The 27125-nt window shown below is 42.6% G+C and overlaps 1 protein-coding gene and 1 non-coding gene across 4 annotated transcripts in view; both read left to right on the top strand.

The window, feature by feature from the left end:
- BICDL1 (BICD family like cargo adaptor 1) overlaps positions 1 to 27125 on the top strand; it is a 103057-nt gene that overhangs the window by 51729 nt on the left and 24203 nt on the right. For all 3 annotated transcript variants that reach the window (XM_054444068.2, XM_054444070.1, XM_054444069.1), the window contains exons 3-4: positions 18895 to 19011; positions 21921 to 22067. In XM_054444068.2, the coding sequence (XP_054300043.1) occupies positions 18895 to 19011; positions 21921 to 22067 (264 nt within the window). The remainder of the gene's footprint in view (positions 1 to 18894; positions 19012 to 21920; positions 22068 to 27125) is intronic.
- On the top strand, positions 5927 to 6025 carry LOC129011103 (small nucleolar RNA U13). The gene has a single exon (XR_008493226.1). It is a non-coding gene; the product is annotated as a small nucleolar RNA U13 (small nucleolar RNA).

Genomic DNA, 27125 nt, shown 5'->3' on the forward strand with positions numbered 1-27125 from the left:
AAGGTAAAACTAAGAGGGAGGAGAAAGATTTTATATCTAATTATGTAGAATTTGTGACTATTGATAATAGTTAGGGGCAAGGGCCAAAAATCAACATGATTCGTCTTCTATCAGTTTTACTCTAAAGGGAAGATTGAAAGATAAAATTCTTAATATTTAAATTTTACCGCTGAAACCTGAACTCATTATGTAATATGGGGGTTTTACAGACTGTTTTGTTCCCTGTTACAGACAACCTTAAGCCAAAAATGAGTTAATATAGACATGTTTTCCCTGCATTCAAATTTGTCTGCTATGTGCCTGGCCCACTTCCAAGTACTGGGGTTATGGCAACAAACAAAGGCCCAGACCTTTTGAAACTTACATCAAGGGCAGGGGGCGGGGGCAATAGCTCGATTAACAAAGAACTATCTGTCAGGTGTAATAAGCGCTACAGAGAAAAATTAAACAGAAGAAAGGAATGGAGGTCGGCACAGATAGGGTTAGGGTGAGCAAAGGAGGCCTCTCTGATAAGATGACATTTGAGAAGAGACCCGAGTGGAGTGCAGGAACAGGCCTCGTGAATGTCTGAGGAAAGCATGTTCCAGGCAGAGGGGAATCATATGCACAGATTTTGAAATAAGAGTCTGCTCAGCAGGTCTGAGGGCAGCAAGTAGGCCAGTATGAGTGGAACAAAGAGAATGCAGCGGAGAAAAGAGGAGATCTGAGATAAGATTGGGATGCAGGGAGGAATCCTGTTGAATCTTAGAAGTCATGGTAAGGACTTTATTATATTTTATTCTGAGTAAGAAAGCTTCTAGAGGGTTTTGAGCAGTGACATAGTCTGACTTGGGTTTATGAGAATTGCTCTGCTGCAGAGAGTAGGCTGTAGGAGGCAAGGGTAGGAGCAGGGAGACCAAGTAGGTGGCTCTGCAGTCAGTAGTCTTGGTGGGTGGCGATGCTGGCTGGGACTAGGATGGGAGAGTGGAGGCGGGAAGAAGTGGTAGCATCCTGGATATTAATTTTACTCAATAAATCTCATATAGCACCTATTATATGCCAGGCACTGTTCCAATGGCTTTATAAATATCAGCTCATCTCATACTCATAATAGTCCTCTGAGGTATATTTCAGCAGGAGAGTCCACAGAATGTGTGGATGGGTTGGATGTGGGGTGTGAGGAAAATCAAAGATGATTCCTGTTTGGGGCCCAAAACTCCTAAGAATGAAGTTGCCATCTCCTGAGAAGGGAAGAGTCAAGGAGGAGCATGTTTGGGTGGAGGCCCTCAAATCAGGAGTTCAGATTTGGACATGTTGAATGTGACGCACATTAGTGTTCCAAGTGGATGTGGTAAGTAGGCAGTTGGATATAAGAACCTAAGTCAGGCCAGGTGCGGTGGCTCACGTCTGTAATCCCAGGACTTTGGGAGGCCAAGGCGGGCGGGTCACCTGAGGTCAGGAGTTTAAGACCAGCCTGGCCAACATAATGAAACCCTGTCTCTACTAAAAATACAAAAATTAGCTGCGTTTGGTGGCAGGTGCCTATAATCCCAGCTACTCAGGAGACTGAGGCAGGGAGAATCATTTGAACCTGGGAGGCGAAGGTTGCAGTGAGCCGAGATTGTGCCACTGTGCTCCAGCCTGGGCGACAGAGCGAGACTCCACCTCAAAAAAAAAAAAAAAAAAAAAAAAAGACGAAGAACCTAAGTCAGAGGAGAAGTCAGGGCTGAGGGCTGGAGATAAATTACAAACGAGATCTCAAAGTATTCAGGAAGAAGTGCCAGCCTGGTGTCTGTTTTTCTGCTAAACCAGAGGTGGACACAAGGGGTGTGTTTTCCCTTGGGTGTGGTGGTGTAGTAGCACTCTCATTGGCTTTGGGATCAGACCTGCATTTGAATCCTAGCTCCATCATTTACTAGCTAAGTGACCTTAATTATGTGACCTAATCTCACCTAGCTTCAGTTTCTTCATCGATGAAATGGGGTTAACAATACTCATCCTGTAGCATTGTTAAGATAAAATGAAGTAGCCTAGTTATGTTACCTAGAGCAGTGCTCGGACCTAGAAGATGCTAAATAATATTCATCTTCCTTTTCCTTGGATTTAGTTTGTTGAATTCAACCCAGACTAACAGAAGAAGAGCTTCTCTTCCAGGATGAAGGAAGTCTGAATTTACAGCCTATTCCCAAGTACACATATTTTGGGGCGTGCCTATTTAATGACAAGCTCCAAAAAAAAAGAATTTCAAATCCATCTGTTATCAAATGAGAATGACTTTATAAAAGAAATGACTTTAGTGAGGTTTATAAAGGGAACAGGGAAAATAGTCATGGGTTCTGAGTATTAAAAGATTGCACATGCAAAAGCAGAGTGAGGGTATAGGTAGAAACACTGAGCAGCAAATCCATGGGTCAGTCATGCGTAATTTACATCAAAGGCTAAGTAAATCTACTTGAGCCATGGAGATGACCTATAGGAGGAAATAGTGCCCTTTCCTGGGGATGGGCTATGTAAATCAAAGGGAATTATCTCAATTCTCTGGTGATCCTGGTGGAACCTTGCTAAAGGGGCACTTGTGGGCTTAAAGTTAATCCCGCTTCTATTTTCTACAGTCATAGCTTGACTTTTGCAAGAAGCCCTCACTTAAGATGTTCAGATTTTATCTCATACAGTATGCATTTGAATACCTGCCATGTGCCATGTACTTTATTAGGGAAGCAAAGATAAATAGGAGATACAATTTCTGCCCTTAAGTCTTTTCCAGTCTAAGAGAAAACAGATATGTAAACAGAGTGTCTGATAAGTTCTCTAATAATAGTATTGCAGCACTGCAAATAATGTAGTCATTTTAACCGGGGATCTTATAATGGCAATATGGAAGTTATGTCTGAACTGGGATGTTAAGGTTAAGAATTTATCAGGTGAAAATTTGAGGAAAGACATTCCAAAAGGGGGTTTATCGTGAACGAAGTCAAAGAGGCATGTTCAGGGAAGAAAAAGCCATACTGTGATTAATAGTCTTGTTTTTATGGTGGTGGGAAGAAGAAAGTGACCACCAGTTTGGAAAGCATTTTTTCCCTAACCCTTCTCCAATTCCAAACAAGAACATTTTAACTTTGTAACCTTCTTTTTAGGTCTAAGAAGTCTCCTGGTGAACCATATGACCAAAACAGGTGGTGGCGGGGTGAGGTGGGGAAGTATGAAAACACTAGAGTTTTCTTTCTTTATTAGGATTAGACATGACTGCTCTTTCCTGAGAGAATCCTGAATGTGTCCCTGTGTCACCACTTGTCTCCAGTGAAGGGCTCCTCAGGGTACACCCCAGCCCATTTCCATCCCTGTTCTAAGTTAAAGTTTGCTGAGTAGAATGTCATTCCAACTGCCCGTCTTCCCCTAGCCTTGTTTATTATGAAAAGTTTCTCAATTTCTTTTCCAAGCATTTTCATGCAATCTCGTTTTGAAAGTATAAACATTTCACATTCCAGGAAGCCCAAGATAGTCATAGTATTTCCACCATTGAAGAAACAGAAGCCTGTTCCAAGGTGGACATGTTCTTAGGAACTATGCAGTGCCTCAGTTTAGCTGGGTGGTAATTATTTTAGCTTGGCTGCATTTTCATATTCACTCTCCCCGTTTAGCTGCAAGACCTTTCAAGTCCTCTCTGTTATTACTAACTACCATTCATGGATGAAAGCAAGTGCCTAAATTCCCTACAACTCTGCCTCTATTAGGGGTGTCCTTCTCTCCATCCTCCATCAGTCCCTGTGCCAGATTTTCTTAAGCTCTGTCTTCAGGCTCTTTAAGGTCTGCTCTTACTTACATTTAATCTGTTAGACTTTTCTGTGCCAGTGACTTAAACATCAGCTCTAAAGTCAGAGTTGATCTTTCAGGTTATTAGAGCTGGCTTATAATAATGATGAAGGTGGATATAGTAACAGAAACAGCTAACACACGTACTGCCTACTGTGTACCAGACACGGTTCCAAACACTTTACATGTATTTATTTCAGTCATACAACCTTCTGAGGTAGGTACTACTTTCTCCTAAATGTAAGGGAAGAACCTGAGACAGAGAATTAAGCAGTTTGCCTGTGGTCACACAGTACAGTAACTGATAGAGAAGAAACTATGTTATTTTTAGACCTTGAGTTTTCCACAAGAACTATGTTTTATTTATCTCTGTATCCCCAGTTCAAAGCATAGTAGTGTTCCATCCATGTTGGAATTAGTGCAAAGTGCCAGGCCATCAAGTTAACATAGGGGATAGTGTCATTTTGGTTAAGAAAAAAAGACTGAATCAAAAGCTCCAATTGCGAGTACAGTGTGTAGTGTATTGGGAGTATCTGGGGCCTGTTTTATTATGAGTCCTCATAGAACATTTAAAAATAAAATTAAAAGATCTATTCTGACTTCGGAAATGTTTTTATTAACCAGCAGTAGGGATCTGACATTGAATAATAGTCTTCTTCCAGAAACAAAAGCAGTATTAACATTTGTCCTTTTTTCTTTTTCAATTAAAGCTGGTGTTGCTGGAGTTGCTGGTCTTTGATGCTGAGGGATTACGTTTCTGATAGTGACCGAAAGGATAATAACAAAACTTTTATTGTGCTCTAATTTAGACATTAGTTCAAATGAAACAAAATTAAACATGCCCCTATCTAGTGGATGTATACCTTCTAAATGGCACGTAGTGGCTTTTATACATGCCTCCTATAAACAGTATGACCAGGAAAGCATTGACTATCAGGCATTCCCTCACAATTGTTAGGGGCATCAGACCTTCCTCATTCCAGGGGATGAGTTTTTGTCATCCCTGGAAATCATCCAATATCTGACTATTTGTTTTGGACTTAAAAAGGGGTAATGAAATGGAAAGAAACTGAAATGGGAGTCAGAAGCTAACAAGTTCTGTGATCTTGGGCAGGAACCTTCATGCAAATTGTATTTTTACGGGCCTAACTTTGTTGACCCATGCCTCAGTTGCATCACCTGCAAAATTAGGGTTTTGAACCAGATTATCTCTGAAGTTTCAACTCTCAAACTGCATGTTTTCCTTTGAGCTAAAGCCAATATTCTATTTGGAATTTTCACTTTATCATAAATAATTATAGCTATAGTATATTACATATTTAACCTGTGTTAAACATTTCATATATATTATTGCATTTTAATGCTAGCATAACTTGAAAGGTAGTTTTTTTTTAATCACCATCTTTCAGATGAGGAAACTGAGGTATAGAGTGGTTAGATAATTTTTGAAGGTCATACAGCTATGTACTTTGTTTATTCTTCCCTTAAGATAATTACTATATTTTTGCCTTGTTTGTGTACTTCTCAAATCACCTGCCAGTTTATACAAATATTTATTCTGTGCTTTATATTGGCTGCTTCATAAGGGTTCATCTCATTTTCAGCTACTTAAGAATGAAGATTGTGTCTTATACTTTATGTCTCTCACAGGGACATGAAACTTTGTATATTTCCAAAATGGAAGGTCTTTTAAAAATAAAAAAAAACAAGCAAATGACTCCTTTCCTCCCTCAATCTTTCTAAGCTTACACTTCCTGAAATTTGTTATGATTATTTTATCACTCTCCCCAGCCTCATTATTACTGAAATTCCTGATCTTTGTTTGATGTTACCAACACAATTTTTTTTCTTTCACCTTTCTCCCTAGATGTTGATGTCTTATGAATTTACCTTTTTTTTTTTTAAGGGGGAGAGGTCTCACTGTGTCGCCCAGGCTGGAGTACAGTAGCTATTTGCAGGCATGATCATAGCTTGCCATAGCCTTGAACTCTTAGGCTTTATTTCTCCTGATTATTAAGATAATACAACCTCCATATTTGCAAACATCTGGATTCTGCTAGGCCTAAGTTTTGTTTTAGTTTCTTCTCCTTTAGCCTTTCACTGTCAAGTGCATTGCTGTTAAAATTACAGGTCCTTGATCTTTTTGTAGTTCATAAACATGATGATTGGGCTTTCACACTTGTTTGAGGTGTGTCTTCCTCAAACCTTACAATGTCAGCACATTACCTGTGTGATGTGGGAAAAAAAAATTGCAGGTTCTTGTTTCCTGTGATTTGCTTTTCCATTTTTTCCCTATCTCATTTGGTTACCTATCCTTCACTCACTCTGTGACCAAAGCATTTCCTCTGGGCCTCAGTTTCCTCATCTGTGTAATGAAGGAGTTCACATAACTGATTTTCTTTTATTTAGGTAAGGTCCAGCTCTGACATCCTTGAAATCTAAGATGGTACCAGATCTGTCTTCTCTGTTTCATCCCCAGCACCTAGGATAAATCTAGCCACACAGAAAGGCTTATTAAACTTTTGTTGACATTTATTTTAAATTTGGGGTCTGTGTGTCTATTCCAGTTTCTTGGAGATTTTTTTCTTATTTTCATTCTGTAGTTACCTACTGTACATTTAAACTTTTATTTCTCAAGGACAGTTTGTTTCAGCCTTGAAAGATCCTTCATTCAGTTCAATTCAGGCATTTCTTGGCCAGGCACTGGACTAGCTACTGGGAATGCAAAAATGAATTAGACGCTGTCACTGTCCTTAAAAAGTTTCAAATGAGGTGAAGGACTCATAAGAAGATAACTCATAAAATGTAATATGTCCTCTGCTAGAGTTTGTGCCTAGGGTGCTATGAGAACGCAAAGGAGGGTCCCTCTGGAATGCCAAGGAGCACAGAAAGCTTCTGGGAAGAGATGATGCTATAGCTAAGTCTAGAAAGACAGAGTTAGTCCTGTGAAAAATAGGGAAGAAGCATGCCTAGGGAAAGAACAAGGATAAAGGGGACAGAGTTATAGGAGATAGAAGGTTGGCAGGGGACTGGCCTTGGAAGGCTTTTTGTGCCTGTTTGTAATAGGGAACTACTAAAAGATTTCAGCAAGAAAATGTCTTTTCATATTACATTTTTATGTGTGTCTTTTTATTTTAAAGAGATCTGCTAACATGGGCCCTATTTGTGGTCGTTAGGGGAACCAATGTTTTCTCTGGAAAGGTCGTCTTTTATCTTCTTTTTAAGATTATCTTACTTAGTCTTTGGCATTCTGCAGTTTCTTTATGATATATCTAGGTGTGGATTTTGTTTTATTTCTGCTGCTTTGTTTTCATTGGGCATCTTGAATTTGTGAATTGGTGTCTTTCAGTGTTAGGAGATTATCAGCCATTATCTCATCAAGTATTGCCTCGGTCCCATTCACTCTGTCCTTTCTGGAACTGCAGTTTAAATTTATGGGGACTATACTAATGTAGCACTTCTATTTTCCATCTTTATCTCTGTATTGTAGTGTAGATAATTCCTTCTGACTAGTCTTCCAATTTGGTAATTTTCTCTTCAGTTGTCACATGTGTTCTTAAACTCTGTCCATTAGGTTAAGAAGAAACTGGAAAGCTTTTTATTCCTCCAAAGTAGGTTATGCCATTTTACACTCCCTCCAACAGCGTGTGGGAATCCAGTTGTTGACATTCCCAGTATTTTGTGTTGTTGTTCCTTTTAATTGTAGCCTTCTTATGAGTATGTAGTGGTATCTCATTGTGGTTTTAATTTACATTTCCCTGGTCACTAATGATGTGGAGCACTTCTTCATGTGCCTATTGGCCATTCATTTATTTTTGTCTTTGAAGTATCTGTTCGAATGTTTTGCTCAGTTAAAAAATTACGTATCTTTTTATTGAGTTAGAGGTTTTTATATATTCTGAATACAAGGCAGATATATGTGTTATAAACATTTTCTCCCAGTCTGAGCTTTATAGATCTATTCTCTTTTTTTTGAGATGGAGTCTCGCTCTGTCGCCCAGGCTGGAGTGCAGTGGTGTGATCTCGACTCACTGCAAGCTCCACCTCCTGGGTTCATGCCATTCTCCTGCCTCAGCCTCCCAAGTAGTTGGGACTACAGGTGCCTGCCACCACGCCCGGCTAATTTTTTTGTGTTTTTAGTAGAGACAGGGTTTCACTGTGTTAGCCAGGATGGTCTCGATCTCCTGACCTCATGATCCACCTGCCTCAGCCTCCCAAAGTGCTGGGATTACAGGCGTGAGCCACTGCGCCTGGCCTAGATCTATTTTCTTAATGATGTCTTCTAATGCTTAGAAGTCTTTAATTTTGATACTACCCATTGGGTTTTGTGACATTTTTTGTTTTTGCTTGAGACAGAGTCTTACTCTGTTGCCCAAGCTGGAATGCAGTGGCACGATCTTGGCTCACTGCAACTGTGCCTCCCAGGTTCAAGCAATTCTCATGCCTCAGCCTCCCAAGTAGCTGGGATTAACAGTTGTGTGCTACCACGCACAGCTAATTTTTATTAGAGACAGAGTTTTTCAGTGTTGCCTAGGCTAGTCTTGAACTCCTGGCCTCAAGTGATCCTCCCACCTTGGCCTCCCAAAGTGCTGGAATTACAGGCGTGAGCCACTGCACCTGGCCTGGGTTTTTAATTTTAAGTTATTATTTTGTATTTCTAGATATCTTGGATCTTTTCCAAATCTGAGAAGGTTGTACTTTACATTTTCCTCTTCCCTGGAGATTTTTTTTATTTTCCCCCGAGACAGAGTCTTGCTCTGTCGCCCAGAGCTGGAGTGCAATGGCGCGATCTCGGCTCACTGCAACCTCCACCACCCGGGTTCAAGCAATTCTCCTGCCTCAGCCTCCCAAGTAGTTGGGATTACAGGCATGCACCACCGCACCTGGCTAATTTTTGTATTTTTAGTAGAGACGGGATTTCACCATGTTGGCCAGGCTGGTCTCAAAATCCTGACTTCGTGATCTGCCTGCCTCAGCTTCCCAAAGTGCTAGGATTACAGGCATGAGCCACTGAGCCCAGCCCCCTGGAGATATTTTTAATCTTTCATTTCTCTAAACATAGCAGAGTTGTCTTATAATCTATATCTGATAATATCAGAATGTGAAGTTTTTATGAATCTGTTTCTACCAGTACTTCCTAATGAGTCCTTGTTTCCATGGGTACATGTTTGTTTTTAATTTTTTTTACTATAATATTGTTTTTATTAGAAAACTATTTATGGAGATTATTTGATCTTTGGATTGAAGGTACCATCCTCCAAAGAGGATTTGCGTTTTCTTCTGTTAAGTGTCTTGGGGGCACAACTAGTCTAAGATTTTAAAAAGTTAGACTTAAAAAAGAAGCTACAAAAGCAATATGGATTATCAAATACCCTTCATCTAGCTCCCCCTAATGTTAACATCTTTTGTAATCATAGTGCAGTTATCAAAACCAGGAAATTAATATTGAGACACTACTATTAACTAATCTACATACTTATTGGAATTTTGTCAGTTTTCCCACTAATGTTCTTTTTCTGCTCCAGAATCCAGTTCAGGCTTCCATGTTGCACTTAGTTGTCATGTTTCTTTTCTCTTCTCCAATCTCTGCCACTTTCTCAGTCTTTGTTGTTGTTGTTTTGAGACAGAGTCTCGCTGTGTTTCCCAGGCTGGAGTGCAGTGGCATGATCTCAGCTCACTGCAACCTCTACCTCCCCGGTTCATGTGATTCTCCTGCCTCAGCCTCCCAAGTAGCTGGGACTACAGTTGCCTGCCACCACACCCAGCTTATTTTTTTTGTATTTTTAGTAGAGACGGAGTTTCACTATGTTGGCCAGGCTGGTCTTGAACTCCTGACCTCGTGATCTGCCCACCTTGGCCTCCCAAAATGCTGGGATTACAGGCATGCCTTGTTTTTCTTTCCCCTCCCCTCTCCTCTCATCCCCTCCCCTCCCCTTCTCTCTCTCTTTCTCACTTTTTCTTTCTCCTTCCTTCCTCTCTCTCTTTCTCTCTTTCTCTTTCTCTCTTTCTTTCTCTTTTTCTTTCATTTTAATTGATGACAGTTCATTCTGAATAGTCTTTGTTTCTCTTGAACTTGATACTTTTGAAGACTATTGATCAATTATTTGGTACAAAGTCATTCATTTGGGTTTGTCTAATGTTTTGTCATAATTAGATTGAGGTTATTCAGTCTTGCCGAGAAAAGCACAAAAGTACAGTTGGGCCCTTCTCAGTACATCATATGGAGGACATGTGATGTTGACTGCTTGGTTAAGGTAGTGTTTGCCAGGCTCCCCACTATAAATGATTTTTCCCTTTGTAATTAATAAATCAGTAAATCTTATGAAGAGATACTTTGAGGACATGAAAATATCGTGTTTCTCATGAAACTTTTGCCCACAAATTTTAGCATTCATTCTCTAGTCTTGGCTGCAGCAGTTACTGTGATGCTTGCCTAATGATGATTTTCTTTTTTTTTCTTTTTGAGACAGAGTCTCGCTCTGTCACCCAGGCTGGAGTGCAGGGCACAATCTCGGCTCAGTGCAACCTCTGCCTCCTAGGTTCAAGCGATTCTCCTGCCTCAGCCTCCTGAGTAGCTGGGCACTACAGACTACAGGCACCCGCCACCACACCTGGCTAATTTTTGTATTTTTAGTAGAGGTGGGGTTTCACCATGTTGGCCAGGCTGGTCTCAAACTCCTGACCTCAAATGATCCACCCACCTTGGCCTCCCAAAGTGTTGGGATTACAGGCATGAGCTACCGCAGCCAGCCTGATTTTCATTCTTTTATTTGAGGTGGAGTTTTGCTCTTGTTGCCCAGGCTAGAGTACAATGGCGCAATCTCGGCTCACCACAACCTCTGCCTCCTGGGTTCAAGCGAAGCGATTCTCCTGCGTCAGCCTCCCAAGTAGCTGGGATTACAGGCATGTGCCACCACTCCTGGCTAATTTTGTATTTTTAGTGGAGACAGGGTTTCTCCATATTGGTCAGGCTGGTCTCAAACTCCTGACCTCAGGTGATCCACCCGCCTTGGCCTTCCAAAGTGCTGGGATTAGAGCATGAGCTACTGTGCCTTCTGTTTTCATCATTTCTTCTACATTTATTCTGTAAGGGAGAAGAGCCCTTTTCTCCGTTTGTTGATTGAATTGTTTATCAGTGTAGACTCATGAATATTTATCCTATGTGTTATAATCCATTACTGTCATTATTTGTTTATTGATTAAATGGTCCTTGCCTTAGCTATTAGGAGCTCCTTCAAATTGACTCCTGTGTCAACCATCATTTTTTCATGTGCCACCATCATTTTTTGAGCACTTCTTACTTTCCAGTACCATGAGATATTCCAGGTTCATCCTGTATTTTTCCTGCCCCAACCCTGAAACTAGCCTTTTCTCCAAGGAGCCTTCATTCGTTTATTAGAGAATGGTATTTGGAAAGCAAGATTTGAGCGCTATGTGTGTATTGCTACTAGAGTGTCATTGTATGTAGGTCCTCTCAGAGGACAGAGCTAGGGAATAAGTATATGTATGCTCATAAACACATGTATGTTTATCAGACTCCTCATTTGTGTATATAAAAAATTGTAAGGCCAGGCGCGGTGGCTCACCCCTGTAATCCCAGCACTTTAGGGGGCTGAGATGGGCAGATCACCTGAGGTCAGGAGTTTGAAACCAGCCTTACCAACATGGTGGAACCCTGTCTCTGCTAAAAATACAAAAAAATTAGCCAGGCGTGGTGGTGGGCACCTATAATCCCAAAAAAATTGTAACTTTTTTTTTTTTTTTTTTTTGAGACAGAGTCTCGCTCTGTTGCCGAGGCTGGAGTGCAGTTTTGTGATCTCAGCTCACTGCAACCTCCACCTCCCAGGTTCAAGCGATTCTCCTGCCTCAGCCTCCCAAGTAGCTGGGACCACAGGTGTGCACCACCACCCCCAGCTAATTTTATTGCATTTTTAGTAGAGATAGAGTTTCTCCATGTTGGCCAGGGTGGTCTGGAACTCCTGAACTGAAGTCATCCGCCTGCCTCAGCCTCCCAAATTGGTGCTGAGATTACAGGCATGAGCCACCTGGCCAGGTTTTCTTTTCTGAAGAGTATTAATCTACCTTGCTGACACAGTAAGCTTGTCCAGTCTACTTCTACTCAGGTAAGTTTTTCTACCACTACGCCAGTGAGATGTCTTCATCAATGCATTATAATTGCAAAATATGGGGAAATCCCACATGCCTAATAATAAGGGAATGGTAAAGGAAATACTTGATGGAATATTACAGTCATATAAAATGAGGATTAATAATAGGCCGGGTGTGGTGGCTCACACCTAATCCCAGCACTTTAGGAGGCTGAGGCGGGCGGATCACTTGAGATCAGGAGTTTGAGACCAGCCTGGCCAACATGACAAAACTCCATCTCTACTAAAAATGCAAAAAAATTAGCCGGGCATGGTGGCACACACCTGTGGTCCCAGCTACTCAGAAGGCTGAGGCAGGAGAATCACTTGAACCCGGGAGGCGGAGGTTGCAGTGAGCCAAGATCGCACGACCGCACTCCAGTCTTGGCAGCAGAGCAAGACTTCATCTCAAATAATAATAATAATGTGGAAATGCTATTGATATCATGCTAAGTAAAAAATTATAACGGTAGGATTGAAGTAATTGTACATACACATATATGTAGAAAGATTGGGGAAAAAATAATATGCTAGCAACATTTTTAAAATACCCATATTCTGCAGTGGGATTTTGTTACATTTAAATTTTAAAATAAATGTCGTCATCCTCATTGTCACTGTCACTGCCACCCCAAAAGGTGCCCATTATCCATCATGCCCTGGCAAAAGAAAGTTTGAGAATTTCTCTCTTAAGGTAAAACTCAATTATTCAGGCAGAATATTAAAATAGTAGATCTTTCCTATGATAATTTCTAAGTTTATTAGTTCATTTGTTTTGTTTCAACAACTAAGTAAAATGGATACTCATGTGTAACTAATGCAGTTTCCTTCCCTCCATTTAAAAAGAAAGTGTGTAGTGAACAGTTCCACTTTGGCAAGTTTAAACAAGCTTAATCTAAAGGTTCTAGTTTGGGGAAATGTTCATATGTTATTAATCATGTCCACAAGCAAAGTAATGATGAAACAGCTTTGTTCAGTGGGGAGGAAGTAATCTGTCCTAGATGGTACTCTGACCAACAGGAAAAGGAACACACTGTTACTTTGTTTTGCCAACTTGAGGATTCATTAAATAATAGTAGCCCAAGCAAATTATAAAAAGAGTTTATTTCAGATAGTTTTGGGAGTGTGCGTTAAAATTTTTAGCATTCTGTAACAGAACTACAGATATTTTTCAAATGTTTTTTGCTTCGTCATGCAATCTGTATTCAGTGAAAGTAAAAGAGACTTAAGTTTTGAAGGTATTAGAAATAAGTATCTACAAACAAACAAAAAATAAGTACTAAAGATTAAAACATTTCATAATACCCAATGGTGGCAGAGTATTGAGAAACAGGCATCAGGTGTATTTGTACTGTTGATGGGGATATAAATTGATGCAACTCTTTTAGAGGACTGTTTTGCAGTACCTTGTTCAGAGTGAATGTGCGTACTCTTTTACCCAGTGATTCCACTTATGGAAAATTACCCACAAGCACAAAGATGGGTGAACAAAGATATTTTTTGGAGCAATGTTTATAATAGCAAAAAAAATTCGAACACTCTAAATGCTCATCAGTAGGGACTAGTTAAGTTATGATATAAATACTAGATAACCATTAACAAGAATAAGGTAGATCTACATAGATACATGTATATGAATAGAAAATTTCTAGAAGGACTCCCAAGAAAGATCTAATAGTGATTACCTGTGGTGGGTGGCACTAATACTGGGAGTAAGTAAAGATTTTAACTTTCATTTTAATTCTTCAGTTTTCTTTACTTTTTTTTTTTTTACTCTGAACCTTTTGTAACTTTTCTCATAGAAAAAAACCTGAGTTTAAAATGGAAAGAAAAATGCTTTAACTGAAGTCTTGCCATCTATTTTATATTCACCTATGATTTCAAATGTTTTTTGCCACAAGTAATTACTGGCAGCTTAGTTAAGCGTGGTAGCCAAAACTCATCATTTTGATGAGTAAACTATAAGACTTGTGTCTGCCATTTTCTGCTATAAGAATGAATTGAGGCCGGGCACAGTGGCTCACGCCTGTAATCCTAGCACTTTGGGAGGCCAGGGTGGGCGGATCACGAGGTCAGAAGTTTGAGACCAGCCTGACCAACATGGTGAAGCCCCGTCTCTACTAAAATACAAAAATTAGCTGGGCGTGGTAGTGCGCCTGTAATCCCAGCTACTCAGGAGGCTGAGGCAGGAGAATTGCTTGAACCTGGGAGGCAGAGGTTGCAGTTAGCCGAGGTCACGCTACTGCACTCCAGCCTGGGTGACAGAGCCAGACTCCGTCTCAAAAAAAAAAAAAAAATGAAAGAAAGAGAAAGAGTGAAAGAAAGATTTGGGCAGAGTGTCCTAGATGGATGTGGAGACCTGGCAGGAGAGTGGCTGCAGCTGGGGAGCCTGAGGCCAGGCCTCGAGCATAAGCACTGACCATGCTGGGGCAGTGAGTGAGCAGTCTGTGGCCTGGGCAGCAATGCCTCCTCCCAGCCGACCGCCTGCCCTTGATGCAGGTTAGGGCGCTACAGAGCAGAGGGGAGGCTGGGCCCTGCGCCAAGCCCTGGGTTGGATAGGAGCCCAGTGGTCCTCTCACCCACGCAGGTGGGAACGGTAACAGCAATGGATGCCTTAGAGGAAGAGAGCTTCAGGCTGTCCTCCTCCACCTCTGATGCAGAATTTGATGCTGTGGTTGTATATTTAGAGGACATTATCATGGATGACAGGTTCCCAATTATTACAGAGAAATTTCATGGACAAGTACTACTAGGATTTGTAAGTTTGTAGAGACAGGGTTTCACCATATTGTCCAGGCTGGTCTCGAACTCCTGAGCTCAAGCGATCCTCCCACCTTGGCCTCCCAGCGTGCTGGGATTACACTGCGCCTGGCCCATTTGACTCAATGTTTTGTCTTTCCACGATATCCCTCCTCTCAGGAGCACAGTGTATCCCTTCAGAGAGACTGCTGTTACCCTGGCTAACTCTCCCACTTCTTCAAAGGTTCTTCAAAGAACCTCTGAAATTCATTCCAGAGCTAAGGCTTCCTTATTTAGCATTTAACTTCCAGAAAGCATTTAGAACATAAGAGTTATATATAAACTTAAGAGGTTATTATTTAATTTATGTGCAGAAATAGCTGATATTCATTGTGTTAGTCAAGTCCAAGGTGTGAACCAGATTCTGTCTGTGAAAAAGAAGAAAATAATTTATTTTGGAAGGTGCATTAGCTCCTTACAAAGGGTAGGTTTATAACTCAGATTGATCTATTCCCTCCATCACCATCACGGGCAATTGATTGGCCCCCCTGGCTGGAAGGTGGCTGTGATGTGGTGGCCAAAGGCCAGTGCAGTACACCCTTGGAGCCTCTATCTCCCTGCCTGCAAAAGGAGGCCAGCGATTCCTGCTTCTTAAGGCTATTGTAAATTGAGATGAGAAATGGAGGTTAAAAGCTTTTGCTGTGCGTATTCCTGGGCGTAGTTGAGGAGTCAGACATTTAAAGGGAGCATTATAGCTTAGTGCTTAACAGCTTAGGCTCTAGAGTTTAACTTTCTGGTAGGAAGAGACAAATTTCTATTTCTAAGAAGATCGCTTTGAGAGGAGGTAGTCTGCAGGAGCATTTCATACCAGCTGGACTAGATTTGCAGCCCTCGGTGCATCTCTGCGGCTTCGTTGTTGAGTGATTCATGTCAAAGTGGTAATGGTATGAATAAGATCAGCTACCTGAATTACCCAGTGCTCTGCAAATCTAAGTATGTTTGAAATCTCAACAGTCAACTGAATTCAGTATATGCACTCAAACTACAGCATATGATTTCCTGATGGGCCGGCCCTACCTTCTGTTAGAAGATTTTTTTTTTTTTTTTTTTTTTTTGAGGCAGAGTCTTGCCCTGTGGCCCAGGCTAGAGTGCAGTGGCACAATCTCAGCTCACTGCAACCTCCCTCTCCTGGGTTTAAGTGATTCTCCTGCCTCAGCCTCCCGAGTAGCTGGGACTACAGGCACCCGCCACCACGCCCGCCTAATTTTTGTATTTTTAGTAGAGATTGGGTTTCACCATGTTGGCCAGGCTGGTGTCAAACTCCTTACCTCAGGTGATCCACCCACCTCGGTCTCCCAAAGTGCTGGGATTAGAGGCGTGAGCCACTGCAGCTGGCCTTAGAAGAAATTTTAAGAGTCACAAGTGAAATGCCTAGCATTAAAAAAAAGAAAGAAGAAAAGCCTTGCTAAATTGGACTTGTGTAAAGTTTGGTTTTAGTAGTGAGCAATAGAAATATGAAAAACTATTTCGAAATACAAGAAGATAGTATTACAGTACTAATTTGAGGGTAAGACAGCCAAAGTTGGTTTTTTATTAATTTTTTTAAATAATTTTTTCTTTTTGAGACGTAGTCGCGCTCTGTTGCCCAGGCTGGAGTGCAGTGGCATGATCTTGGCTCACTGCAACTTCTGCCTCCCAGGTTCAAGTGATTCTTCTGCCTCAACCTCCCAGTAGCTGGTACTATAGGCACGCACCACCATGCCCGGTTAATTTATTTGTTTGTTTGTTTGTTTTTTGAGACTGAGTCTCGCTCTGTAGCCCAGGCTGGAGTGCAGTGGCTCAATCTCAACTCACTGCAACCTCCACCTCCCGTGTCCCAGTTAAAGCAATTCTCCTGCCTCAGCCTCCCGAGTAGCTGGGATTACAGGCACATGCCACCATGCTCAGCTAATTTTTGTATTTTTAGTAGACACAGGGTTTCACCATGTTGGCCAAGCTGGTCTTGAACTCCTGACATCGTGATCCGCCCACCTAGGCCTCCCAAAGTGTTGGGATTACAGGTGTGAGCCACCATGCCCGGCCTAATTTTTGTATTTTTAGTAGAGATGGGGTTTCATCATGTTGGCCAGGCTGGTCTTGAACTCCTGACCTCAGGTGATCCAGCCACCTCAGGCTCCCAAAGTGCTGGGAGTACAGATGTAAACTACCCTGTCCAGCCTATTTATTTATTTTTGAGATAGGCTTTCACACTCTGTTGCCCAGGCTGTAGTGCAGTGACAGCACGATCATGACTCACTGTAGCCTTGACCTCCCCAGGCTCAGATGATCCTCCCACCTCAGCCTCCTGAGTAGCTGGGACTGCAGGCACATACCACCATGCCTAGCTAATTTTTGTATTTTTTCTAGAGACTGGGTTTCACCATGTTGGTTGGGCTGGTCTCAAGCTCCTGGGCTTAAGCAGTCCACCCACCTCAGCCTCCCAAAGTGCTGGGATTACAGGCATGAGCCAGCGTACCCAACCCAGCCCAAAGTTTTTACCATCCTGTTTCTGTCACTGAGATGTTGGGCAAGTTCCTTCACTTTCCTGAGCCGATTTCCTTAATTGGGGGTAACAATCAAGATAATGCATTGAAAGCATTTAGCACAGTTCTTGACACATAGTATGTACTCAGTAAATATTACTAATGTGATTCTTAGGCAAAAGTGAATGACTAATGTGTTTTTAAGTGATTGAGAAGTCTAAAACAGCCTAGTGGGTATCTGAAATTAAATTTAGAATACGAAGGAGAAATAATATAGGGGAAATATTCCCAGGAATGTTTATTGCCAGAATTGTTCACAGGTTTCCGGGTGTGCAGGGTGGGGTGAGGGAGTTGGCGGCCTAATGCTGATTCCTTGCATCATAAAGCCAAGCTATGAAATTGTTCATTTCAAATAAGTTACTTCATGTAGCTCTGAACTTCTAAGTTTTTTATGGAGTCAGTTGTATATCAGAATCTTATTAGCTCATTACTTCACTGACTGAAACTTGGGAAACAAAGATGATTCATAGGAAGGAAAATTTAAAGGTTAGAGGGTATTTAAATGAAAATCAACTAGAGTATGGTTTGATTTTATTTTGTTTTGTGTTTTGTAATTGTTTTTAAAATAGCACTGTAGGTTAAGAATCTTCTGTGGCTCTGTAGTCGAGTGAGGTAACATTTGTTGAATATGTGGAACCAAAAATAAAAAAGATGGACAATTGATTATATAGTACTTGAAGATAGAAAGAACTACTGAACATGTAACCATTTATTGTGAGAGCCTCATTGAACAACTAGCCTACCACTTCAACATTATCACCATCCCACCTCCTCGGAAAGCCTTTCCTGGCCGTTCCAGCACACAGTGATCTCTCCCGAGAACCCATAAAGCTTACTGACCCCATTTGGCCTCAAAAAAGCATTGAGGCAGTTACTTAATTTGTCCCGTGGCTCTCCTCTCCACAGGACAGTGAGCAGGGCTCCCTCAGTAGGGTCTGGGCTGGGACCCTCAGGAGGAGGGCTGGAGTTTGTGTTACCAAGTGAGCCTCCTACAACACCAAATGGTATTTGGTGTTTGCTGTATTTTAGCATTAGATCATAAATGGATTGAGGTGGGAAACAGGCACCTCTGCTGGCACTCCCCAAAGAATTAAAAGTTGCAAAAATGTCCTTGAGGAATGATGGCAAAAATCTTAACAGGTATGACAAGAAATTTCAAATAGTGTCCATGTTAAGTAGAGGAGAGAAATGCAGATGCACGTGATTTGACTGAGCCCACTTGAGGAAATTGATGGGAGAAATAAAGGAATTTCTAAGGCAGTAGGTATAACCATCTTATTCTTTTATGTAAAATATTCAGACTTTCAATTTGTTAGATATTTGCTGAGTTTCTGCTATATGTAGAGTAATAATGATAACTAACATTTGAAAGCATACTATTTCCTAGGGCTGTTTCCTTTGATCAGTAAAGTGGTCTTGGACCTAGACAGGGTCATTAATGGTAGAGGTGGGGGTGGGAGTTTGTCCTGTTTTGGACTAGAGAACAAATGGATGGTACATGGGAAACCAGCATCTCATCTAGTGCTCCTTAAAGAATAGAAAGTGCAAAGAGATGCTTGATAAATGAAAGGCAGAAATCTTAACAGACTTCATTTGCATAACCTCTGAATCAGCTCTGCAGGTCTCCTCTGTTTCAGGCATCAGAAGTTGAGAGACAACTCTCCATGCAGGTCCACGCCCTCAGAGAAGACTTTCGGGAGAAAAACTCATCAACCAACCAGCATATCATCCGGCTGGAGAGCCTTCAGGCCGAGGTGAGCCTCCTGACACAGCAGTGCTGGAAGATGGAGTGCTTTTCTCACTGGGAGACAAAAAACTGCTCTATGTAAAAGGGCCTAAAATCTCTACAGAAAGACATTTCTGTGCGAAACTAAATGGGGAACATTTGATCTGTTTCTCTGGGTAGCCTGTTGTCTGGAAAAATGAAGTTGCTCAGAGTTACTGCCGGGTGTGTTGAAATCACGAGTGACCTACATTTTACTGAATATGTTGATCTCTCCAAAAATATCCTTGCCAATCCCAAATAGGAGGTGGGAAAGGGCATCTCGCCTTTCTCTATTCCATTTAGGCCCAGTTCACTCCATCTTAGTAAGGTCTACTGTTATTCTCATCTGCAAAATGAGAGAAATAGAAGTTTCTTTCTACTTCACAGGTTTTTGCAAGGATATTATGGGTTAATGCATACAAGGCACTTTATATGATACCTGGAACACAGTGATGTTATTGGAACCATAGGAGAGGCCAGAATGTGAGGGCCAGGATGAGGGGAAAAAGGAAGTATCGGCAGGGGAACGATACTGTGAGAATTTGGTTGTGGAAGGTGAAGAGAGGGTAAGGATCTTATCACCAGCCCAAACCAGGCCTCCCCCCGGGAGAGGCTTCCACCTGGTCTGCTTTTGAGGACCCTTCAGCCAAGTATCTGGCTAAAGAGGCCAAGTAGCAGCCCCTTTGCTAAGTCAGAGTTTGAAGGACAGTCTAGAGCCAGGTTGAACAAGTAACCTTCCACTGTGACAAAGCGATCTGCCGTCATGGTCAGGCCAGAGAAACCCAGATAGCCTGTTCCCCTGCTCGGTAAATGACCTGAGGATGTTTTTCCTAAAGTCTGTCAATATCTTATCTTCTCTCCTGCCTCCTATTCCCTTCCTTCCCCCTTTCCCTTGGAATGCCTACTGGTATTGAGCAGCAGGTCCTTGAAGTAAGTAGAGTTTGTTCCAGTGGGGTTTGGCATGCCTGTGTGTGACCATTTGTGTGCATGACTTGCCGTTCACCTGCCTCTGCCAGCCTCTGACTCCTTCAAGTTTCCTGTCTTCCTCTTTCCTCACCCATTCACTTTTTCTAGACCCTCATGAACCGGGTCATTCCCAGGAATGTTTATTGCCAGATTTTTTCACAAGTTTCAGGGTGTACAGGGCTGGGTGAGGGAGTTGGCGGCCTAACACTGATTCCCTGCTTTGTCCATGAACACTGCTACCTTAAAAGGCAAGCTATGAAATTGTTTGTTTCAATGAAGTTACTTTGTGTAGCTCCGAACTAAGTTTTTTTAGGGTCAGTTGTGTATCAGAATCTTATTACCCCATCACTTCACTGACTGAAACTTGGGAAACAAAGATGATTCATGAGAAGGAAAATTTAAAGGTCAGAGGGTATTTAAATGAAAATCAACTAGAGTAAGAATTATCTTCACATGAGTAACTTTGCTTCAGTGTAGGAAATAGTGGACCCATTCACAAAAGGGGCTTGCTCCTTTTGGTCTCCTACCGAGGTGCACACTTGAGAGACAATATTTCTTTGTTTGGCCAGATACCTGATCTCTCTGGACAAAGGCCACATACTTTGTTTCCCCAGGACAACATCCTATCTGATTGAATTGGTGACCAGAGAAGATCTGTGCCCTGTGAGCAGAATTCTAGTTCAGAGAGTGAGAACAGCTAAAATGTAAAGGGAAAAGTGTATCTCATAGGACTTGAAACAAGCTAGACATTCATTTCAGGATTTCCCCTGGAAAAGTTCTAAGGTTGGTCCCCAAAACTTGCCCAAGTAAAAGCCTTAAGGAATTGTTATCAAAGCTGGACTAGAGAACCTGGAGAATATTTTAACCATGTCAAGAAAATATTTATAAGCAAGAAACTGGTTAAGAATCAGTCCAGTGGGGCACTGCTAAATAAATGGGAGGATCCACGAGGACCTTCAGGATTCCAGAAGGTCCCCTAGGAGTCAGATCCAATTGGCAGGGCTTTCTGGAGCCCCGAGCCAGGGTGGTGATCTTTTGAGTGAAGCATCCCCAGCCTTGGGGAGCACTGGCTCAGCTTCTCACCCTGCAAACCTTGAGGCCAGAGGAGACTTGGCATCTCTTTCCTCTTTGCCTCTGTTTTCTCACTGACACTGAAGAGATCAGACAGACCTTCCTAAAAGAAGATTTACTTATGTGGAGACTGACTAGGTATTCAGTGTATACGAACATATCAACCTGTTTCATAAAAAGAATTTGCGCCTCTTCACAGATGACTCGCTCAGGTAAAAGTTACTCTGAGTAAAGTCAGCATTCACTTGTATCTGTGTCCTGCTCCATTCCAGGACACAGGCTGATGCAGGCACTACTTTGCTTTCTGTACCCTGGGAGCTCTTCCCTTAACTCAAGGCACTGGATCTGAGCTGTGACCTCTAGTGTCAGAGGGGCCAGGAGCGGGGAAAGGAAGATGGAGGGGAATCCCGGGGTGTGAAAACATGGCACTCCAGAGGATTTCCTGGGCATTTTCTTGTGCTCATGACTTGAGGAGGAGAAGTAGTGCAGCAGGTTAGGTTCCACTCCTCCTGCCAATTGTAAGGATGGGGTAAAGTTGAGGGCGGGTAAGGTGGAGCCCTTTTTTTTTTTTATCTTATCTCTGGAATTTCCAGAGCACTAGCCTTCCCTTCCTCTGCCTGGCATCCCACATTCCAGCTTCCCCAGAGCTCAACTCCTACTTCTTCCCAGACAGGTTTCTAGAGGGGAGGGGTTTTCTCTTCAGCTTAGGGTTTCATAGCTATTCTCTCAGAGATGGGGGTACCGTGACATTGGGCAGAATACTGAAAGATACTTGCCTTCATGTTTTGGGGCTAGTCCCTAGTTCCTACTTGTCAGCCCGGGTGTAACTCCACACCACCCTGTGACTCTCCACCCTTTCAGATCAAGATGCTGTCAGATCGGAAACGGGAGCTGGAGCATCGTCTCAGCGCTACTTTAGAGGAAAATGACCTGCTCCAAGGGACCGTGGAGGAGCTACAGGACCGGGTGCTAATCCTGGAGAGACAGGGCCATGACAAGGACCTACAGGTACTGGGGTAGAGAAGCTGTCTTGCAGGACTAGAGCCAGATAAAAGGAGCACTTAGCCAAAAAGAAAAGGCTGGGAGGCCAGCATCACTTCTGGGGTAAGCTGGAAGTGGATGATGCTGAGGTCTCACTGTGGGGCCTGGGGCATTCACTAACTTGGCTCTTCCGACTCTGCCTAAAGGAAGTGCACCGCTACCCACAGATCATTCCTCCAATGTGTTCTGAGCCACTGGCCCATGGAGCAGTTTCACAGAGTTCTCTCTGGGTTCTTAACATGGCTGGAACACCAGGAGTGCTATTCTGGCCTCCTAGCATTTGCAAAATCTGCTAGAAGGTTTCAGAGGGAGCCTGTGACTCTCTAACTCAGCTCATAATGCTCTCTGCTGCTGTCTTCCCAAGCTCACGGATTTAGTTGGCTGGCATGGAGCAGCAACCTGAAGCTGCCCACTGAACACAGCAAGATTTATATGCTGCTTCTGACAGTTGCCAGAAAAGGCATAGACTGACCCCTTTGTGAGCCTAATCAGTCTCTTTTTTTCTTCCTGAAGGAGATTGCTTCATGGCCATATTTGTTCTTATTTGGGAACTGCTACCGGGCCTCAGCTGAATCCCCAAGCTCACACTTGACAGGAAACAACTCCCAAAACAAAAAGATATCTTCACTCCAGTCTTCCCAGAAATAGAATACAGCATCTGCTACCAAGATGCTTTGCTGGGCTGGCCTAGGAGGACCTGGGGTCAGAAACTAGGAGTGCATTGCTTCCCTTTGGCATTCTCCGTGCATGCCAGGGAGTGCACTAGATTGCAACAGTGATGTTTGTGCAGAGGTGGTCAGCCAGGTGTACTCAAGCACCAGGTGGGTCTCTGCCCAAAGGCTAGGCCACAGAAGCCCCCACTGGGCTCATAGGTAGGCTGTTTGAAAGCCCTGGGGTATGGGATAAGGAAATATAATGTCTTGGACTAAGATTACTTGTCCCTGGCACCATCAGCTAAGCTGACACCTGAGTGATGAGCCTCTTTGAGGGAAAATGAATGGCTTTTATCTCTCCATGTTTTTAGTACCTTCAGCTAGTAACTTTCCATATATTAATAGTAGTGCCTCAGTAAATGTTGAGTAGAAAATGGTGCTGGCTAAAGCCTTACAGCAGTTTTCAAGATGGAAAAGAATTTGCTCATTTTTCAAGGTTGATGATAATAATAGCAGTGAACATTTGTGTGCTTGTTTGGCATACAGGGTGCTTTTAGCATACATCATAAAGCTGAAATTGAGAAAAACTGAACCGTTTATCCAAAGTCATGTAGTGAGTCTTTGGTAGACTCGAGACTGGAACCCTCTCACCTGCTTTACCTGTAGCTCAGTGATAACTTCTGGGTATCACTTGACTCCGAAAGTCAGTTCCTGACCAGCATTTATTACCCTATCAAGCTGCTCTCCTGAGGGTTGCTGACGTACAGTACGGGAGGAGAAGGAAAATAAGTATGGAGAAAGAGAAAAATGGCTCTTGCCTAAAAGAAACTTTCAGTTCAGCATGAATTTACAGTGAAAAGTCCTTATTTCAAATCAAGAATTGGGGACCTGGGTTGGGGGGAAAGAGGCAGGACTAGTATGCCTTCAGGGGCCTGACCAGCACTGTGGGCTGTACATTCTTTAGCAGCGAAAATCCCATCATGCCACATGCACTAGCTCACCATGTGACATCCACTGTCTTCCTGTTGAACTTCAAGACTGAGAAGGTGTCATTCACCTGCAGCAAGTCAGGCAGGACTCAGCTGATTTGGAAAATCTGCATTTATAGGCTGAATTTTCATCTTCTCTAACAATTTATTATAGTCCTTCAGTTCATGTGAAACTCTCAAGTTGCCACTAATTACCAGTGTCCTCCAGAAAGTCCTTTCTGTTGCTAAAATGGCCTGTACTGATACAGAAATAAAAAATCCAGCTTACTCAGGTAGCAGCTGAATGATCCTAAACCATACTTGTAAAATGTAAAGCTAGTGGCCTTGGAATGTACTTAATCCCTTGATTTTAAATCCTCAGACAAGGGTGAGAGATGGCTGAGCAGGCAAGGTAACAGGCCTGTCACAACCAGGGGAGCCCCCTTTTGATCTCTGTCACTATATAATTGGGGTCCTGCTATCAAAAACAGATTTTCAAACAACTGACCAAATCCAACTCTGAATTTTTTCAGACCTGAGAATAAGCATAAAAATTATTATTCATTGAGCACCCAGTATATATCAAGTATTTTGCCAAACTCTTACTATCCAGTAAAGGAAATCTGTTTGTCCCTCTAAGGGCCACTTAACTGCCCTGTCTCATACTCAGCTGGGCATCTTACAGATGTGTGCAGGGCCTAGTCCCAGCGACTGGGTGGATTCCATCAGCAGAGCACAGGCCCTGCTCACTGTGGGGCAACCCAGGAAGCAGGTGACCTGGAGCCTAGACCTTGCTCTAATGCTGATTGTGTACCATTAGGCAAATCACATAACATCACACCATCCCAGTTCCCTCAGATGAGCGTAAATGTAGTGTACTGTACAAACATAAAGCACTTGGTGTCATTCTTATTCATACATATAAGTATACTTAGTGTCATCTTTGTCATATAAAGGATGATGTTTCTTATTTTAAAGGGCTCTTAAATGTAATAGACTCTTCTCTTGTTTGGTTTGGTTTTTCTGCCTGTGTCTGTCCAGTTGGTGAATCAGTTGTTGACTGGAGAGTGCAGACCTCTCCTGGTCTTTTGTTCCCTTGCTGTTATCATTAATTAAGCACCTTTGAGTGTGCATGAGTAATTGAACTAATTTTGTCCAGTACATAAGAACTTGTACTTGTCTGTGCTGAACTTCCTCCTGCTGAGATATGTGTGGAGTTGTCTAAAAAATAATTGTGAAGCATTTTGCCAGTTTAATATGCCATTTGTAATTGTGCCAAATGCTTCCTAGGAATGTCTCCTTTTTTCCTGTAACCCTGATGTTTTTCTTTCTGAGTCTCCTCAAAACTGGGGTTGGAGAAGTTCCCACTGGTCCAGCAGGTATTGCTGATCCACCAGAACTACGCAGAGCAGGCTTGCCAATCCTTTCTTCATTCTCTGGGCAGCCAGGCTCCAAACCTTTCCTCGTTAAGGCTATTCCAGATCACTGGTGCTGTTAACCAATCATTTCCAAGTACTGACGGTGAAGGTGAGGCTCCCAGGGCCCCTAAGTGATTGGCCAAAGGCTCTGCAAGACAGCTTTCTCCCTTCATGAGAACTATAGAGCTCTAAGTGGCTGCCAGCCACCCCAGTCTGCATTTCTGCAGGAGCCACAGGCCAACTCGGCCACAGGTCTGAAAAAGACCAGTGTAGTGTCTGCTTTCTTTTTAATGGAACAGAGGTGACCCCAGAAATGCTGTTTTATAAAAGAATAAATTAGCTTAATTTAAATCCCAGGAAGTTCTCCCCACGACCACCACTTCCTGAAAGTCTTCTAAGGACCTGGAGTGAGGAGTTGCAGTCCACAGATAGGAAGAGTGGGAAACATTGCTTCTGGGCAGATGTGGCATGTGGTCATGTGTCTAGCTGCTAGCAAACTGACGACAATTCTGCAACTAAGGTCTGCTGTATTAAAAGCAAGTTAGTGATGGAGCGCACAGATAAGAAGATAGCATTTAGGCTGGGCGTGGTGGCTTACGCCTGTAATCCCAGCACTTTGGGAAGCCGAGATGGGCAGATAACTTGAGGTCAGGAGTTCGAGACCAGCCTGGCCAATATGGTGAAACCCCGTCTCTACTAAAAATACAAAATTTAGCTGGGCAGGGTGGCGCATGCCTGTGGTCCCAGCTACTAGGGAAGCTGAGGCAGGAAAATTGCTTGAACCCAGGGGGCAGAGGTTGCAGTGAGCCAAGATCGCACCACTGCACTCCAGCCTGGGTGACGGAGACTCAAAAAAAATAGCATTTAGCAGTTGTGGTTGGGTCGTCCCCTTATATTCAGCAGTAGTAACCTCCCCAGAGAGTTGTACCCTATTGTGAACTGCACACAGAAGGGGCCATGGAGAATGTAGTGGGGTGGAGGGGGTGAAGTAGCAGCATGGAGAGAGAAGGAAAGAGCACTGCCCACAATTCCTGACCCTTGCACTGCTGTTTCCTCTCTACCACTGGCGTCATTCCCCTTTTCTAAGCTTCAGTTTTATCCTGACATAGTTGGACTCATTGATCTCTGTGGTTCTGCTAGCTCTAAAAATGTAGGCTTATGTGAAAATCTCTGAGATCATTTAAAAATCAAGAGAGAGAGGCTGGGAAAAGTCTAAAGGGCATATAATATATATATTTGGCTTGCAGAATAGAGCAATTTGGAAAGCTATTGAAAAGGAATGTCTCCAAGTAATTGGCTCTTTTCAAGTCTTCAGAAAAGGACTGAGAGAGAACAAACAGGTGAACGTGCAGGATGAAGGACTGATGTTAGACATGGCAAAACTGTGGACATTTCTGCCCATGAGAGTTAGAACTGAAGCTGTGGGACTTCCTCCCTCAAAGATCTTCAAAATAAGTTACTATCTCATCTGTTAATATCTCTCTGGGACAAATGAGGTATGTGGAAACTGGAAAGAACCCTGGACTGGGAGTCATGAGTCCAGTTCTGCTTCACAAGGGTTTTAGGAAAGTCACTTTTCACCTGTGACTCAACTACCTGATGTGGAAGCGAGGGGCCAGCCTAGGGCCTTGCCTCTAATGGTTGGGTGGGGGTAGAAACTCTTGGTATTACTATCCAGATGCTACTCCCGTTTCCACCCCCGGCTCCTTTCCAAGCTACTCTTTCTCCCCTTCATTTTTTTTTTCATGAAAATGTATATATAGTAAAGCATACAAATCTTAAGGGGATAGCCCAATTAATTTTTACAAATACATATGTGTGTAATCACCATGGAGATCAAGATACAGACCACGATCAGCACCCTAAAAAGAATACTTGCCACTTCCTCAAAAGCAAACCTCTACTCCAACGTTTTTCTACCTCAGTGAAGTTTGGGAACGTTTTATAGACTCATGTATACTTTCTATGTCTGGCTTTTGTTCAACA

Source organism: Pongo pygmaeus, chromosome 10, assembly GCF_028885625.2.
Source record: "Pongo pygmaeus isolate AG05252 chromosome 10, NHGRI_mPonPyg2-v2.0_pri, whole genome shotgun sequence".
Lineage (NCBI taxonomy): Eukaryota > Metazoa > Chordata > Mammalia > Primates > Hominidae > Pongo > Pongo pygmaeus.